Raw genomic sequence first — 18,977 nt, 5'->3', positions numbered from 1 at the left:
TAGATAAGCACTTGTATGCACAGGCATCACAAACCCATGGAGGCACACACACACACACATACACACACACACACACACGCACTGTCACCATTAACGTCATATTGCATCATCAAAGACAAGCTGTCTTTCTTTCCGAGGAGACTTTGCGTTTTTGTTCCTTTATCATCTGTGTGCTTCTGAGTCTGAACATGACCCACAGACACAAACAGACCCACAGATACTGTACATACGCAAACACACACACACACACACTTGCTGTCTGGATGCATCATCTGGTCTACAGTGTTTCCTCTTGGTTTCCCTTTTCTTCTCTGTTTCAATGGCTCATTCACTACCGTCTCAACGCGCTTTGAAGTCACAGCACTCTCCAAAGCAGCACAGCAAGTGTCAAAAAGTCCCTTTTGAGTGGCAAAAGCAGCAATGGAGAATTGCTGTGTACTGACCTAATTTGATTTACCAAAAATGGAGAAGGGTTATGGATATCCAAAGCTTTAAAAATGGAAAGCAGCATGAACTCCTACTTGATCTTTCTCCTATATCTCTTTCTGAAAGAACATGGTAGCCTTCCTAACTTCCACAAGGTGCGGCTAAAATTACAGGTAGTTTTTCATAACATAAAAGAGGCAGCTGTCGCAGCAGGACATCGAAAGGATACAGGAATAAAACCTCAGTGTTGAGCAATGGCTGCATTTTGTATGACCACGCTGAAATACAGATGAATTTTCTAGCTATCTCTCTATACAGAATGGGCTGTGTACATGCATCATTAAAAGCAGGTTTTCCTAAATTCTCCTCCACCTGTTCTTTTTCTCTCATCTTAAAAGGAAGATGAAAGCCCTCCTCAGTGTTTTCTTTGTCTGAGAAAAGCTTGTGGATATTGGCAGATATAGTATGTAAAGACGCAGCCTTCACTCTGACTTTAAGAGTCTCCTCCCCTCATTCATTCTTAAAGCCCCCTCACTTTTAAAGGCCTTATTTGCGTCCTGTGAAGTATTTATATTTACAAGCAAAGGCTTGGCTATTACTTATGCATGCTGTTGCTATGTTGCTCAATAATTCACAATGCATCCTCACTAGAAGGGACAAGGCAGGCACGGCCCTGAGAGCTCTCTCCCTTTTGAGATTTTGATTTCCCTGTAATTCTGCAAGAAAAAGATGAGACAATGAAAATAATTGTTATTCAGCTTCTGAGTCTGCCAACATTAACCTCAGCTGTAGCTGTACTAAAGAAGATGCTTTGTTTGTTTTGGCAAGGGTTTATTCGAATGCATTCAGAATTTTTAGGTGGGTGAAAGAATCTTTAAGGCTCACTGTTCAAAAAAGCTGCAAATGTTTATCCATATAAAAAATCTTTTTTGTCTCCTCTGCTGTTGACACATCATGGAAGTACTAACACTGTTACTGAAGGTTCAACTATCCATCCATCCATCATCTATACCCGCTTATTCCTAACCAGGGTCACAGGGATCTGCTGGAGCCTATCCCAGCTCTCTTTGGGTGGAAGGCAGGGGTACACCCTGGACAGGTCACCAGTCCATCACAGGGCCACATAGAGACAAACAACCTCACACACTCACATTCACTCTAATGGGCAATTTAGAGTCACCAATCAACCTGACATACATACATGTTGGAGTAAACCCTGGAGAAAACCCACACAAGCACAGGGAGAACATGCAAACTCCACACAGAAAGGCCCCTGATGGGTTGTGAACCCAGGACCTTCTTGCTGTGAGGCAACTGTGCTAACCACTCATCCACCATGCTGCCCTAAGGTTTAACCAATAACATTTTAATCTCATCATCTACATTTCATCTACACATTTACCCAAACAGATGCTGTGTAATCTACTGCTAAAAATGTTTTAGTTTCCTTCACCTGTCATGTGTGGCAACACTAATAAAATCTGTGCAAATTGCATTTAAAGTGGCAAAATTCACACGTTTATTGTTCACACATCAGTTCAGCACCATCTTATTTAACTATCAAATAAACAGTTCTCCCTCATGCAACCATCTACAAGTGCTATTTATATCACACACTTGCATTGAAAGTCGTTCATTTCTACTTTAAAAACAGAAAGCCACCTTATATAAAAATATATATATTTAGTGGTAATGTGGTGGGTCAATTAAGGGGACTATAGGCCTGGGGGCAGTCGTTGCCTAATGGATAGAGAGTCGGACTTGTAACCTGAAAATTGCAGGTTCAAGTCTCAGGTTGGTGGGACGGAGTGAATAGCCAGCTCCCTGTCCACTTTCAATACCACGATTGAGGTGAGACCCTTGAGCAAGGCACTGGCCCCCACAACCGCTCCCCGAGCACCACTGCTCTGTGTGTGTGTGTGTGTTCGCTGCTGTGTGTGTGCACTTTGGATGGTAATGGAGTTTCCCCATTTGTGGGACTAATAAGGGTAATAACTTAATCTTGATTTCTAAATACATCCCTAAAGATTTCAAAGTAAAGGAAGCCACTGTAGACGACCTTGTCCTCAGCTTTGAGCTGAGGTTTCATTTTTATCCTTCACACTCAGCTGCAGCAGAAACTGGAGAGACTGTGTTGAAGAAGCAGGTGACTGCAGAGCCAACCCTCTACTGCAAATCACTTCGTACTGAAACACCCACCAGCCTGGGTCATGTTGGCACTCCTTACATTACCATACATTTGAACATTTATGGCTATAATATATTTATTTTGGTCTCACCTGCTACAGAAATGTACTTGTTGTATTCTGAGTGCCTTGTTCTTAATGGCTAATAGATTCTGCTTAGTAAGCACACAATGTTGCCTCAGGAGAGCAAACCTGATGGAAAGGTAATGAAATGGATCAAAATGTACACATTAATGATTCACTTAAGGTTTGTGGAAAAAATAACACAGTGCTCTGGCCAGATTTTGGAGAGAGTTGTTTCTGCTCTTTTAAACATCACTGAAAAGATTCTCAGCAGGACTCGCTGCAGCTCAGAAACATCAACATAACTTGGTTACTCATGCTGCAATATGTGTGTTTGTGTGTGTTTCTGTGTATACGCCAGGTTTGTACAACTCAGCAGACAGCTGGATGATCGTACCTAACATCAAGCAGAACCACTACACAGTGCACGGCTTGCAGAGCGGCACCCGCTATATCTTCTTTGTCAAGGCTATCAACCAGGCAGGAAGCCGCAACAGTGAGCCAGCTCGCCTCAAAACCAACAGTAAGTGAATATACCTGTGACCCCTCTGCCTGAATATTGGCAAACCTTAGGAAATAATTTGTTTTTGATATTTAATATGATTTTTCCTCTGTCATTTCCGCAACATGATTTTGCAGGTTTGCACTGCACAAAGCTTTTCCCATTAGGTTACTTCAATTTATAAATGAGTGGAAGATCAATTCCAGATTTGGAACAAATTTAGGCTGAATCTTGATCAGTACCAAAATATTTACAGATTTAGTTAGATTTTCTGTCTGACAGAAAGAAGCCTGACAGATTTCTCTCACAAACTCTGAAAAATATTTTACTTCATGTTCCATGAGCGTTTGCCCTAATAACTTAACTGTAATATGAGTGTTGTAAGAATCAATAACATTGAACCAATTCTTTTTAGTCGTGTTCCCAGAAGGCAGGTTAGTGATCATTTTGAAACTACTGAATCACTGTCACAGTTTCATCATCTGCAATCAGAGTAAAGACATTTTTGTCTTTTTTGACTTGGAGTGTTCTCAAGCAGTCTTTGTGCACCGCTGTCGTCATATTATAAGACTCTATTACATGTCATTTACAGTATCAGACACCTTTAAACAAAGACATAATATAGAGTTGTCTGATTTGCTCTGGACTGACCAAGGTGGTTTTGACCCATTACTTGAAGAGTAAAATAGAGAATGTTAATAGGAAAATGATGCATTTAACCACTTCTTACACATACTAGCAAAGAGAACATACTGTAAAATGTGCTAAACACAGGCACGGGGATAGTGTTTTACAGACAGATCCTAGTTCAAACAAAAGATTTTTATTGTGCCTTTTTTAAAGAGTGAAGTGAGACAATACGGCCAAATCTAGAACTTTGTGGATCTACTTAAATGTACCACAGGCTCTGCTGTGGTGTATAAAGAGTTAAAACCTCAGCAATATAGCTAATTTAGGATGTGCCTCAAGGGTGCTCAATAAAATTTTAAAATCAGTCTTAAATTGCAGCAGTCGCGCAGTAAAGCTAAAATGGAGCTGATATGCCAACTCATCTTAGCTGCTGCCTAAAGCCTGACTGATTAACTGTTACCTGGATAGACTCAGCTGCGTTAAACAGGACTGTGGAAAGCTGCAGTAGTCAGTGGATGATCTGTCAGATCTCTCTATTTCAATGTGAAAGATGAGAGAAACAAAAGTTTGGTGATGTCCTTCCTACCTATTTATAAAACAGTTCTGTCTTACCTAAAGTGACTATAATCAATATTTTTACAAGCCTGCACAGCTGCCGATAAATACTTACTTAATGCTTTATGGGACAACATTTGATTAGACTCTAATACATCCCGGTCTTATGGACTTCATATTAAACAGATAGGTCAGTGTGCCAAAGAGGAGAGATCTATAGTACAGTGTGACATTGCTGCACTAGCAACTTAGCGTGTGTGTGTAATCCATTTGTTATTTCCATATTAGATTTTGAGATTTGATTTTAATTCTCAGTAGTAGCACTTTAAAATTATTACTGCTGTGAATGTTATCTCCTTAAATAACTTAAAGAAGAGCGTTAGTTGTAAGCTAACAGGACACAAAGGTGTATTTTGGTCTCTCATTTTTTTCCCCTTCCCAATTTCCAATTAAATATATTTTATAGTTATTAGTGAAGAGGGGGACTTTAAAGAGAACTCTGCCCCCTCTCCACCACTACACCTGGCCTGTATTTGATGCTGCCATCTGGTGCTTTTAAAAACAACAGGTTTTAGTTTCAGTCATCATCCATCATATCACCAGCCCTCTCATCTGAATCTGCACCCACTCATGCCCCTGCATTAAAAATCGTCTAGACACACCCCGCCTGTGGGGCATGGAGTGTCTCAGTACTTAACTGTTTTCTTATGGCATTAGAGTGGATTACTGCCTCAGCGTGATGAAGGCATGACACGTACGCAGAAAGCATTTAGAGGTGAAGCGCAGGGTATCTGGAGCTGGCAGTTTCGTTTGCAGTCACTTATGCTCAGGCGCTCTGTCTTCCTGGGTACAACATAATAACTCAGTAGAAGTTTAATCTGTAATGCTTTGGTGTAGATAAGTGGTAAGTTTGTGTAGGTGTTATTTTTCACCATCAGTCTTGCTGTTATGTTGCTCTCAGTCTCTGTCTGCTTCTTTCTCTCACTCACTCTCAACTCAGTCAGGATGGAGCTTTACTGGTACAGAGGAGTGGATGCTTTATTACTTGCTGAGATAAAGTTAACTGAGGGAGACTACTTAGCTGTGCATGGTGAGTGTAGCAGAATGCAGCCAACATGCTGCATAGACTGACATGGAGTTGTGGTGAGTTAACATGCTGATGGCTGGTGATACTGGAATGAATTGATTGTGTGGGTACTGGTGAAGAGTGGCATGGTCCTGGGGTCCTGAAGTCACAACATCATTTCATATAAAATACTGGGTTGCCATAGAAATACTCACACAGCTTTATGCACATCTAAATATAATGTAAGAAATAGAACTGGTTTAAAAAAACAAATTGAAATTGAAATTGTCTAGTGTAAAAATATTAAACGGTGTATATTAAGGAAAACTACAGTATACCTTGTGTCCTCTATTGTCTTAAAGTGTAAATCTATTCTTATTGTATAATTAATTTCAGAATGAAGCTGCAGTGTTGAAGAAATGTCTAAATCACAAAAACCACCATAATCACTTAGACACCATACAATAGATGTATTGCATGTGCATATGTATGCAAGACAGAAAACCTTTGAGCTAATTTTACTTGATAAGCTCAACTCAAGTTCACTTAATTTTCAATCATCACATTACTGTTTCCAGAGTCAGGAATGAATATCATTCTCAGGGCTAATTATTACCTGTCCTCCCTTCATCCATCACTATCCCTCTTTACAAGTTAAGTATAGCTCTCTATTGTAGTGCAGTATATAACAGAGAAAATGCTACAGCTTATTGTCAGGTACTTGTCCAGTTTAATGTTAAATAAAACACCCAGTCCTCTTTCTCACCCTCCACTCCTACTCCTCCTCTTCTCTGACAGCCAGTGCTATCAGGGGAAAATGCTTGTCCACCCACAACCAAGTTCGGTTGAGATTTTGAGCCTGTGATTGGCAAGCAGCATTTCTTTGTGTTCTCTCTGCTGTAATGGTTTAGACAAGCCTTCAAAACAACAAAAACATTTAATATTTTTATCCATGATTGGGTTTTGTTTTTTGTTTGTTTTTTTTTTTCACTTTCTGTACCTGTGTGTTTGTGCATGCGTCTCTGTCTGTTCAGGTTTTTGTCCCAAATTCCTCATCTCTTCTCCCTGATCACAAATAGCTCACTTCGACAGACTTATTAGGTTTATCCGTAGACTCCGTGGCTGTACGAGCTTTGGTAGCAAGCTTTTGAGCTGAGAACAACAAGTTCTTTCCTCGCACTTTAAGTCTCTCTCTGTCTGTGGGTAGATTTTAGTTAACTGTCACATTTTTTTTTTTAAATGAGATGCTCTGCAAGCTTTTAGCCTAAGCTCATAATATTTCAGGCAGAGGCTTGCAAACCAAAAAAAAAATAGTCATGCATCACAACTCAGTTCAAAAGAATAACTCCTAAGTACACCCAAAATGCACCATAGTATATATGTGTAAAACAAATTCATTGGCTGTAAACTGTGTCAATATGACACGATAAAAGCAAGCACACGGGAGCATTGGCAATCATTTTCCAACTGCATAATTTAGATTGCTGCACTGAGCAAATGAATCTACTGTTGAAGTGCAGAACTGCTTTCTTTGCTGTCAGAATAGCAAGTGAATAAATGGCTGTTGTTTGGCCTCAAAGGATACAGTTTTCAATTGAAACACAACATTCACAATGGACAAGAAAAGTTCATTCAGGCAAGTTATACCTCACAGCAAACACAAACATCCAGCTCTACTTAACAAATGCTGTAAGAAAGTTTGTATAGGCAGCTAATGTTGGAAAGAAGTGACATTTTTTGATACAGACTTGCTTTTTTTTTTCTTCTGGACTTCAAGAGGCATTGTTAGAATCTGTCCTCTTATGTAATGCCTTGTCCTCAAACTCTCCATGTTCCTCCTTTATGTCCCTCTCTAACCCCTCTCTTGGCACAGTGTCCTCTTTTACCCCTGGCTATGGCATGTGAGCTCTTCTTCTGGTGCTCTTTCTTCAGTCTTTATGCCATCTGTCGATTCATCCCAGAGGTACAGCTTTTCATCTCAAGATGCTGCAACTTTTGGTCACATGGGGAGGACGGGCACACATGCTTATTGTAATCCTGTTCAGATGTACCCGAGCTGACTGTATTTGCATTTGTGGGCATACAAGTGTGTGCATGTTTGTCTGAGAGACAGAGGGGAAATGTTCAGTGCCTTCAGTTACCCAACTTAGCATTGTTATAAAGACAACTGGAATAACTTTAGTTTGAAGCTATTTGAACAAATATGTGAGCAAGGTCAAATGCATGAAATTGATTAAATTCTAAGGCAGCAAAAAGCCTAATAGCCCTAAAAACCTTAAACATTGGATTAAAGTGGTCTCCTTATCAAGTGGCATACAGCCTATTTAAGATTTAATGACAAATGAAGATATATGGTCAAAGTATATCATGCATATGTTATGCTGCCCGGGATTGTTTAAGTGGACCTCTAATGATGTTATAAATCAAAGTCTGTTTACAGCTCTTAAGGAGCACCACTGCCTTTGTAGTGAAAGCTTAATAAAACCTTCTGTGAGGCTGGAAAAAAAAAACATTGTTAAATCACCTTAAGTGATGTCACTTGAGTCATTGTCGGTTTGGGCTGAGGACTGAAAGTTTGATGACTGGTCATTCAGCACAGTCTTAAAGCTTTCAAAGGCTTTTTGGGTCACGAAAACCACTCACTCGCTCAGAAGCATCGGCGTGCTGTTAAATGGCCACAGCTTCCATGTGAAGAAAGTCGCAGCTTCTTGAAACACATATGAATTAAGTATGATGAAAAGAAGGCGGTTGAGGAAAGACCATGTCTGCATGTGCTTGCGTTTATTGCCATGACCACACTTATGCATTTGCCTCAGTGAACTGGGACCAGTCTGTTTCATGACTGTCTTCTAAAGTGAAGGGAGGAAGGGCTCTATGAAGAGAGAAAAGAGAGAAGTGGAGAAAAAGTGACCAATTGAGAGTGAGAAAGAGTGTGTAAAGGCCTGTGAATAAAAGACACCAAATAGCTCTTTGCAGGCATGAGTGCCTGCAGACATGAGTGCCTTCAATTCACTGCTTTTTTTTAATACAGTCCAAGCCTCAGCAGTGTACGCAGATGGTCAAAATGACATTGAGCCGTTAACAGTTTATTAATCTTAAGTCAATAGTTTTCTTAAGCAAGCGCAAAATACGCAGTGAATTTATCTTAACAAGGCTTATATTTTGCAAGTTTTACAGATTTTTCTCTCGCTATCTTCGGAATTGTAAAGTCTTTCTAATACTTAAAATTAATACTGCAAAATTTCTAGATTCTGGATTGTATTAATGAAAAACAAAAATGAATCTTATCCAGTCATTTTAAAGCCAAGCATGTGTCAAGTCATTTTAACAATAAAAACTTAGAAGTAAATCTTCTGACTGATAACATTAAAATCATTGTATTTGTGTTTAAAGCACCGTATTTTGAGATATTCATGAAATTGAATCAACATTTCATCCCAGTTTGGTCTTATCTTATTAGAGTGGTGTCTGACAGAAGAAGAACCCACATTAATCTAGACAGCCTTTATTAGACTGTGCCCTGTTTTTACTTTTAAATAGGCTGTCTGGCTCAGTAATGAATTCATGCCAACAAGAAACAAAGTTGCAGTGAAAGAGGAAAGCAGTTTGTATTTAGGACAGAGGAAATGGCTCAAATTTCGAGGTCGATGTGGACCGTTCTTTTACTTGTTGCCTTGTCATGTGCACTGATATTAACTTTTCTCAAGGGTTATTAAACATCATTGCTAAAGGTTTATCTGCTGCGTTCTTAGTTTAACCTTTGCACCTGTCTCACAGCCTCAAAACATCAGCATTCTTTGTCATTTTGTTGTAAAAAGCTGGAGGATGGTATGAAGTAGGAGTACCAACAACATAAATCCAGATTTAAATATGTCTTCATGTAGCAGCTCTATTGTTTGCAAGTTAAGACTAGGCTTTATTTTGACTAAGCTTATTGTTTGTGTCAAAACAAAAGCCAATCTGAATTGGCCTTCCTCTAGGCAGCTACTGTGCTGACAGTCAAACACAGGAATGTTGACTTTATAATGTTCTTCATTCTATTGGTAAACTATTCTGGGTGTTGATGTTGTGTATGTAAAGTCAGCAAACACCTCAGAGTGTGTGTTTGTATGTATAGTATGTGTTTATTTCTCAGCTCCCTGTGTTGAGTAAGCAGCTAAGCTCCAGGCTGAAAATATCACGTCCATATGCCCCAGGGATATGCGTACATCTTTACTTACTGCTAAGAGACCTACAGTAATATTTACCCAGCATGCATCTCTGACGACAGCCCTAAAGTAAACAGTAGGAGGTGGAGAGGAGACAAGGCAACCTATGTTTGACATAAACTATTTACAGTAAATAAGCCCCACTGTTGAATTGGATTGCATGTTCCTTCTTTGTCATGAACATGGGCCCTGAACGTGACAGAGGCTTTTTAAACTTATTTTTCACCAGCTTTTTTTTTTTTTTAAAGATTTGCACTCTCCTTAGGAGCAACTGTGGTTGAGTTTGAGTGCTGCAGGTTGGGTAGAGAAATAGAAAAATATTGATAAGACATTTTTTGGTTGTTGTGAAACATACAGTCTTATCTGAGTAGGACTGTGTCAGTTGTTTTGTTTCTCCAAACCAGACAATAGACAATGTGGACTCTGAAATCCAGAGCACAGCATCTGACCAAGGGACTCTTGGTACTGATCCAAAAAGTAAATTTCAAGCCACTAGATACATTTTCTGTTTTTTATTATTATTATTATTATGTAATAGTAAAGTAAGCATATGTGCTTCAATACAAGAGTAAATAAGACATTTTGGGGAAAGGTCTTGCATATGGTTTTATTCTAATGAAATGCATCACAGAAACATTCGTTCCCAAAATGGCTTCTTAATCACAGTGAAATTCTAAGCTGAGCAAAAAAAGCCTTATTTTTCTAGCACTGGTCTCTGAAGATTTCATCAATGGGGGAAGCTGAAGAAGATCAGACCCTGCTCCTTGTCTTTGCTCTTTACTCCAGAAAGACATTTTCACTTTTTGTAACAGTGTAGTTGAAATATCAAAAAAAAAAAAACATCCATTGACAGAAGACACGATGTGATACATGTGAACTCATACTGCCAGGAGTTCATGCTCTGTACCTCATACATACTGGGATATTGGACGTCTTGGGCCATTTAACATGGCTGAAGCATTTTTTGTGTTGCCAGTGTAAATCTGTGTTTTAGCCGGTACATTAAAATAGTCAGCACATTGCATATGGATCAGTCAATTAGAAGCTGACATGCAGTCGTCTGCAAGTTCAACAGGAATATAGAAACCTGTGAAAAGTTTGCGTTAGACCAATGATAAGTCTAGAGAGAACTCTGTGTTTCTGATGTTGCTGTTTCTGCTGCAGTAATTGTTTAGTTAAGCGGTAAAATGGATTTTTTTTCTATCTCCCTCATTACAGAGGCAGCTCAATCTGTTCCCCAGCAAAAATGTAAGCCAGGAAAAAGAAGCTCAAGTGAAACTGACTGAATTGAAAGAAAGTCGATTACCCAGATGCTATCCCTCTGCAAGTATTTTAACAAAGACCCAACAGAATGAGGTTGGAATGAAATTCCTCTTCATAAATGCCCTCACCACCAAATAGTAGCCCCCTTTATTACAATAAGCCTGTGGCAAAAATCAAACTCTTTAGTAACCAGTGTCATCACCGTTTTTATATCAAGAATGCATTTATATCTCTGATGTCTTTACAGGCGGTTTGTAAAATGTCAGACAAATGTGGTGAGGTAAAATATTTCCCACAGTTGTTTACTTAAATAGAAGTAAAAGTAACATAAAACTAAAATACTCAGGTAAAGTCCAGGAATCGTCCAACACAGAAGGAAGTAGACTGGGCTTGCATGTTTCTTTATAAACAGGATATAAAAATCAAACTTAACAATGTAAATTGTTTACAAGGTCACATGACAGTATTGACCAGTTGTGGGCAACACTACATCGGAGTGCTGTGTGAGAATGTGGGATTGTTTGCTTTGCCCGTCTGCCAAATCTCTGGTACTCAAAGCCAAGTGTTATTTCTTTTACTGTTCCAACTGCCGTTTCTCCTATGAAAAGCTCAGTTTCAACTGGACTGGACTGCCAGACTTATGTAAACACACATTTATTCTTACATACAAAAAATTCCCAATTTAAACCCAATATTATTATGCATGACTTTTTCGGTTTACAGGAACCCTTCTGGCACTGGTTCAGAACATTTCCACTCGGCCACTTACTGTACGTCTGCTTGTGTGTAGGCCGGAGTTGATGCTCTGTGTGTATGTCTGCTTGTCCTCTGCTGTCACGTGTGCCGCCCCTTCCCCAGCCTCAGGCCCAACCCGGCCTCTCAGGAGTCATTCCCTGGAAAGGCATGACAGAGCCCCAGTGTTTGGAAATGGCTGCGCTGGCAGCGATAAGCAGTTCAAAGAAGAGAGCGCATTAATGTAATTGGCTGCCAGCAGCACATTGGCCTCGTCGCTTCATATCCACACGCAGTAACACACACTCACCACGTGGATTATTGGAGAGAAGTGTGTGAGAGGGGAGAGATTATAGAGAGGATGAGAATGAGAGAATGGAGGAGAGAGATGAAGGGAAGGACAGATAGAGAGGGGAGGAGGACGAGTCGGGGTCCTCATTGTGTCACTCATTAAGCCATGGGAGGCTCAGAGAGGCTGAGAGATGAGATGAGAGGTGTCAGAGTTAAATGTCAGGTCTGGAAGGGATGTGCCTGACCTCCATGAAGCACATGCACACAAGGAGAGGTAGAGAGAAAAATCCTCTGCCGAATTTTCAGCCTCATCCCCTCAACTTCTCCTCTCCTCTGTCATCCTTAACTTCTACCTCTCTGCCATTCACCTGGTTTTACCCTTATTTTCCACCCATTACACCCAAATTACTGGTGTCATTGCAAATTGAATTGTTGCAACCAGATATTCAAAGAATATTTCCAACTGCTACCTCATGAAGTGGAAGTGAAGGCTATTTCCTTCAGCTAATTTCGAAGTCTGTGTGATGGTAGGCACAGAGGAGAATGCCGGGTGGCTTCCTCCACTGTTATGAAATGTTTTTCACCAAAGGCTGCGAGTGGCTTTGAAGTTTAGACTCTCACCCTTGTATTTCAAACAGCCTCTTATTCTGTGTCTCCTAGTGAGTTAGCTAGCACTTCTCACCCCACTTCCTATTTATGTTCTTCTTCTGCTGCTCCTCTGGCTCATTATTTTATGTTCTTACTCTCAGCTTATTCACCTTCAGATCTTGTGGCATCTTCCACCTTTGACAATATTGAAATATAATAAACCCAAAAGAAAAAGAAAATATATTTACAAATGAAGTGAAATTTTGGAATTGTTTGGCACATGGGTCAAAAAGGGTTATCCACAGTCTCAAACCCACGTTTTGGTGTTTTTCGCCTCATTGTTTTTCTTCTTTTCTTCTTCTTTTGAAACAGGATGGCTCTACACTCAGACACACTTAGCAAATAGCTGGTGAACAAAATTGAGCATTTAGCAGTTTAAGACCCAGATATTTCTCTATTGAGCTGGTATAGGCCAAAATTAGAGTTTAAATCAAATTCAGTTTGATTTTACATCTAGAAGATGTCCACAAACATTATTCAGATCATTTCTAATGTTTCTCCATAGCTGCTGGAAGTGTTGAAATGTATGCACACATATGGTAATTGCATTTGTGATGTTGCCTTCTTAAGGAGATAATTAAAATGTTGTTATTTCTGCTTTAAATTTAAGAATACATTTCCCACAACCAAACGTGTGTCCTGTGGGTCAGTGGTTATTCAATCAAGAAATCAAAAACACTGTCAATGAGAAGCTAAGAATGTCAGTTTACCTTAAAATAATACACAAAATAAACTTTGGTGTTTTGAATATGACTGTTTTCATATTCCTCCTTCTTTAATACTGGTAATTTTCATATTCAGACATAAATAAGATCCTTAAAGGCGCAAGATTCTGCTTTGTTCCAGGTCAACCCTTCAAGTTGGACCCAAAGACGGCCCACAAGAAGCTACGTCTGTCCAATGACTGCCTGACCATGGAGAAGGATGAGAGCTCACTAAAGAAGAGCCACACCCCGGAACGATTCAGTGGCACGGGTTCCTATGGAGCAGCTGGCAACGTATTCATTGACAGTGGGTGCCACTACTGGGAGGTGCTTCTGGGAGCATCCACATGGTAAGAAATACACATGTACATGAGTTCATATACAAGCCTGCATGGAGGCTTGGTAAACTGAAATATTTTCCTTTAAGGATTTTTAAATCTAGGCTGTTATGCAAAGTGACACACACATGCAACACACACACACTCCCCACATGGACTTTTCCTAATTATATTCTTCTCACTAATTGGCTCAGAACTAGACCTCTTCATGCAGGAAAGACCTAAAGGGCCTGTGCATATCTTGGGTCCTCAGCATGTGACTATGCAAGTAAAGTCATTAAAGAGGACACTAGTTTCAGATCACTAATGCATTCCAAAATGTTCCTTCCCTGTAGGTATGCCATTGGCGTGGCTTACAAATCAGCCCCAAAAAATGAATGGAGCGGCAAGAACTCGTCCTCATGGGTGTTCTCACGCTGCAACAACAACTTTATGGTGCGTCATGATGGTAAGGAGATGCTGGTGGAGGCAAGTCTGCAACTGAGGAGGCTTGGTGTCCTGCTGGACTACGACAACAATTCACTCTCCTTCTATGATGCTATGAACTCCCAGCACATTCACACCTTTGAAATCTCCTTCCTCCTGCCTGTTGTACCCACTTTTATGATCTGGAACAAGTCAGTCATGATACTCTCAGGGCTACCCGTCCCTGACTTTGTCGATGGTGTGGCATCAGATCTTCAAGAGCAGCAACAGCAGCAGATGGGTCTGTGCCGACAAGAGTCACCATATTTGACTGGGATGAAGACCTGCCACTGAGAAAGGCCCACCGATGGCCTAGCAGAGTCCATTCAGACCCAGTAACTGAAAGATTGACTGGGAGTGGAAAGACAATGAGAGTGTGATTGATACCTGCTCTAATCCTCATTATGAGTGGATTAAGTACTTTCTTATGGCTTTAGGAAGTGATTGAAATATGCACACCAGTCTGGAAAAATGTCAGTCCTGTTAGTTTGTAGCCATCCAATGCTTTGAAAATCCATTAATCAATGGGAACAAGGTCTCTCGGCTGCTAACATCATCAGACCTAAAAAGAGTCACAGAGGACAAGAGCATTGGTTTGTCATTGGACAGAGCAGGAGTACTGGTTTTCCTGAGGTCCCATGATTTGATGATTCACAATTTGAGGTCTTCCTTGTTGATTTATTTTCCTCGTGATTTGAGGCAGAAAATCAAAGAGGGTATGTCGTCATCATTCATTACAAGTGTGAAATACAACGTGAACAATAAGGTCACTTAACGTTTCACCTTCTGGTGTCACTGTTCATGCACTGTACCCTCAGTAGCTCTAAGTGGTCATTGCTAAAGTCTTTTCCTTCTTCTTCCATGATTTTACTCAGCACTCCAGTCTGTATTGACGACTCACAGCTTCCAAGTTTCAGGAAGTGTTAACGTAGCTCCCAGATAATAAGAAGATCACAGGGGGTAGAATTGCAACCTATGACTACTTAACTTGTAGGATAAAGAGTTTATTGAATTCTTAAGGAGAAGTTGTTATTTATGACAAAGATGGTTTACTTTTTATTACTGATTTCAGCGTACTCATGTTGCACTTTTTAATTAACACTATTTCCCCTCTATGAGTATTAAAGTAGATGGTGCTCAGTGGCAGGGTTGTAATGAGGAGGGGAAGTGACAGCTTTCACTACTGCTAAGATCTTATTTGCTCACATTACTTACATCTGCAAAATAATTCATGCTCACTCCTTACTCAAGGTTACCAAACCTTAACCATTCTTAAGTTTTATTGCAATAAATCATTGTTAAAATCTATTTTTTATAGCACCTAATCTGGTCACTTAAAACACAATAATAAAACTTTGCTGCAAAGTTTGTGCTTTGAACACAAATTGTGACTTTTCCTCCCCATTAGTTTTTTCAGTACCTTATAGTAAATTTATCTTGTTTAGTAAAGGGATAGGATTGCAATGATGTGATTTTTTTTTTTTTAATCACAGTGAAATAACAAAACTATATCTAAAGCTGTTTTGCTCTGTTTTCGACTGTTTCAGGGAGAGAGGGAGTTAATGCTTTTAACTTGCTGTCTGTCACAATGTCATGGCATGATTGTGTTTTCCTCTGTGATATGGTAACAAACACACACACATACACATCAACACACGTCATGTTTCGCTTAGGTTGGCCTTGCTGTGATAAATGCATGATATATTATAGGATCCCACAACTGTTCACTGGGCTATTTAAGTACCTTTTTTTTTTTAAAGTTCATGAAAGCATATGCTTCATCAGAGACTTACAAGACCATTTGCTTGTAAGTCCAACAGACTGGACCTCATATTTTCATCCATCAGTATTCAAATTTTTATTTGGATTTGAAGACCTGGTATTGGTGACAGTTTGTCTGGTTTGATATTCAGGTAGCGGCACTGATTCAGACAATCAAATATGTATTATAGTTTATGCAGATTTATGAGATGGAGTAGGGAGGGATGGTGATAAAGCAACACTTCAGGTTGTGTTAAGAAAGGCAGATGCTTTACATACCATCTTGGTGGATTTGACATGAAATACATGACTTATGGCCATGTCAGTCTCTTTAAATATCACCGGGTGTGTGTTTAATCTCACGCATGTTGTGATTTGCTTGACATACCTGGCAAACACACACCAGTTTTATTTACTAGTGACCTTTGTGATGAGTCAAAGCAAAGATCCAGTGATGTAAAACCATATGGAAAGATAGTGAACTCTGACATGTCATGGCCTTGCAGTGTACTTTTCAACCTGCACTATTAATGTAGGACAACTGGGACGGATCTGTTGTGGTTATTTAATTGAGCCATTAATTGCCTGAGTGCTGCTGGCAATAGTGATAATCCACTGGTCAAAAAACAAAAAAAAAAAAAAATACAGTGAGTGCTCCAGTATGAGAGGAGGGTTTTCTTTCTATAAGGCATCTCAGTGAATGTTACCTGACATCCAGACATCTGCCCATCTTGTTGAATAATGTTTGTCACAGGCTCAAAATGTCTATGTGTTGATTTGTGATCCAGACTGACAAGCTCAACTCATCTGTGCAAGTGTGCTTGGCTGGGTCACTGCATGATAATCTGACCTTGCTGCAGGTTCATAACTCTTTCCTCATGATCATGATGAGGTTTCTTATCTCAAGTTAAGCATATTCTCGCTTTTTTCCCAAAAAAAAAAAAAAGAACTTGACAAAAACACTCAGACACAAAATGTTCATTGCCATGCATATCAGATCGTTTGAAGTGGTCTTTCTTACTTTCTTTGTGTCACAAGTCAATACAGTAAAATATATACGGTGAATGATTTTCAATAGCTAACCCACTCCTTGTAGTGCAGTGTAACACCCTAGAGACAATGCAATAGATTCTCCTTTTTGCTTTTCTGTTTGTGTAACTTGGGAAATTATTTTTTACAACTGCAGAGAAAAATGTTCCTCTCCTTTTGGCTTTTGAACCTTGATAAACAGCGCATAAAGAGCAGGGTTGCTTTGATGCAACTTTCTGTTTCCTTAGCTATATCAGAGATAATTTAGCCAGAGAGGAATGTAAATCATAGGGGGAAATATATATTATATAAAGTTGTATAATATACAAAATATATATGAACTAATGTTATTTATGTGAATTTAAGTCCAATTAAAAGTCTGATCCCAAACGTGTTAGAGTCGAGATTGTTTTCCTCAGCTGTGTCACCTCCACTTGCATGAGTCAAACAGTATCATTCAAATTAGCTTGTAGACCCACAATGATTTCTGAAGAAGGAATCCAAAAAGATGCCATTCTTAAAGGAATAGTTGAACATGTCAAGCTGAAATGCATTTTTTCTCTTTCTTGTTTAGAGTTGAATGAGAAGATCAATACTACTCTAACGTGTAACACCTAAAAATTTGGCTATAGCACCAATCACCTACTGTAGTTTAGCATAAAGACTGCAAACAGAGACAAACAGCTATAATTAACCTGACTGCTGGCTGTGGCATATTTATGTACAGGCATTAATCTTTTCATTGAGCTCATAGCAAGAATGCAAATACGTTTATATTGCTAAATGAAGTATTGTGTTAAAATATTGGAGTGTTAATGCCTCTAAATATCTAACCTGATTTATGGAATTAAGATCGTAATTAATCTACTTTTGAGAGGCATGTCATACACAAACCTTTCCTTGGACCGCTCACAGTGCATCTACACTCTGCCGTGCTGTTTAAGATCGTGGAACAGTTAAAGGGGAGCCAAGTTGGCAGGTCATCCAGAGCTTAGGGTGGGGTTAGTAGGGCATTACCCTCTTAGTCCTCATCTGTCATTACTGGCACAAGTGTCTCATTGCTACAATATAGTACTATAGTGCATGGGTCCCAGTACTGCCTGCGAGCATGGCATACACACACACACACACACTGACACTGAAACGATGAACAATATGCTCACTTATTTTGTAGCTTGTTTCCTGTGAGGCAGGATTGTTCTCACAATGTCACGAGGGAAAACTCAGTTACTAAAACCAGAGATGTATGGTAGTGTCATGCACACTAATTGGCTTTGTGACCCTGTGTCTCTGCTCTGTAATATCCTTAAGCAAGGTGCTGAAGTCATATCAGTGTCTCTGTTGTGCACCTGACCCTATATTGCTTCCCCTGTTGGGATGAGTCATATCCCTCAGGGATCAATATGCAATCACAAACATACATCGTACCCGTGACCTTGTCAGGTTGGACAAAATCTGAGAATGCCTAAGCTAGAGCTGAAAAAAGCCCCAAAACAGTTATTAAGATCAAGTATAATGACCTCTGCTAACAGCGATCAGCACATGAGCACTGTAGCCCAACCAGACTCTGATATCTTTTCCCCAAAGTCTGGAAACTTTGACATCGCCCTCAGACAATTGTGAAGACCCTTTTTGCTGCGACTAAAGCATATTTGTTTTGGTTTATCATTAGTGTTGTTGAGCAAGATAACTGTCAACATGGTTCAAGCTGATTCTGCTTATCAAAGTTTGTGTAGAGTGCATAGACCAAACCTTCAAAGCATGGCAAATACAGCATACAGAACATTTTAAAGGTCAGAAAAGTAATGATGCCTTTGCCAACTGTTGGGTCTCAATGACGTCTGTATACTGTATTTATAGTGGCTCACACGATGCACAGCATAGAAAAGATGGTAATTATTATAAATATACTCGAAAAGAACAGATCTGAGTGCATAGCAGCTAAGCACTTTATGTTATGCTATGTGATCTTTGCTCTGCTCTTCTTATCCTGAGCTGAAAATGTAAAGCTCCAGAATTTCCCCTCTGGGATTAATAAAGAACTCTATATAAAATGTGAAAGCTGCCTACAGACAAAAATAGAAATTCGATGTATCTGAAAAAAATCAGT

The 18,977-nt window shown here is 39.6% G+C and overlaps 1 protein-coding gene across 8 annotated transcripts in view; it reads left to right on the top strand.

The window, feature by feature from the left end:
* mid2 (midline 2) overlaps window positions 1-17,258 on the top strand; it is a 126,502-nt gene extending 109,244 nt beyond the window's left edge. For all 8 annotated transcript variants that reach the window (XM_026330368.1, XM_026330369.1, XM_026330371.1 and 5 more), the window contains 3 exons: window positions 3,037-3,198; window positions 13,417-13,624; window positions 13,948-17,258. In XM_026330368.1, coding sequence (XP_026186153.1) covers window positions 3,037-3,198; window positions 13,417-13,624; window positions 13,948-14,371 — 794 coding nt within the window. In that variant the 3' untranslated portion in view covers window positions 14,372-17,258. The remainder of the gene's footprint in view (window positions 1-3,036; window positions 3,199-13,416; window positions 13,625-13,947) is intronic.
* Window positions 17,259-18,977: the final 1,719 nt, after the last annotated feature.

The sequence above is a fragment of the Mastacembelus armatus genome, chromosome 10, assembly GCF_900324485.2.
Source record: "Mastacembelus armatus chromosome 10, fMasArm1.2, whole genome shotgun sequence".
NCBI classification, from domain to species: Eukaryota; Metazoa; Chordata; class Actinopteri; order Synbranchiformes; family Mastacembelidae; genus Mastacembelus; species Mastacembelus armatus.
The sequence above is the reverse complement of the archived record's forward strand: the minus strand, read 5'-3'. Positions and strand labels throughout refer to the sequence as shown.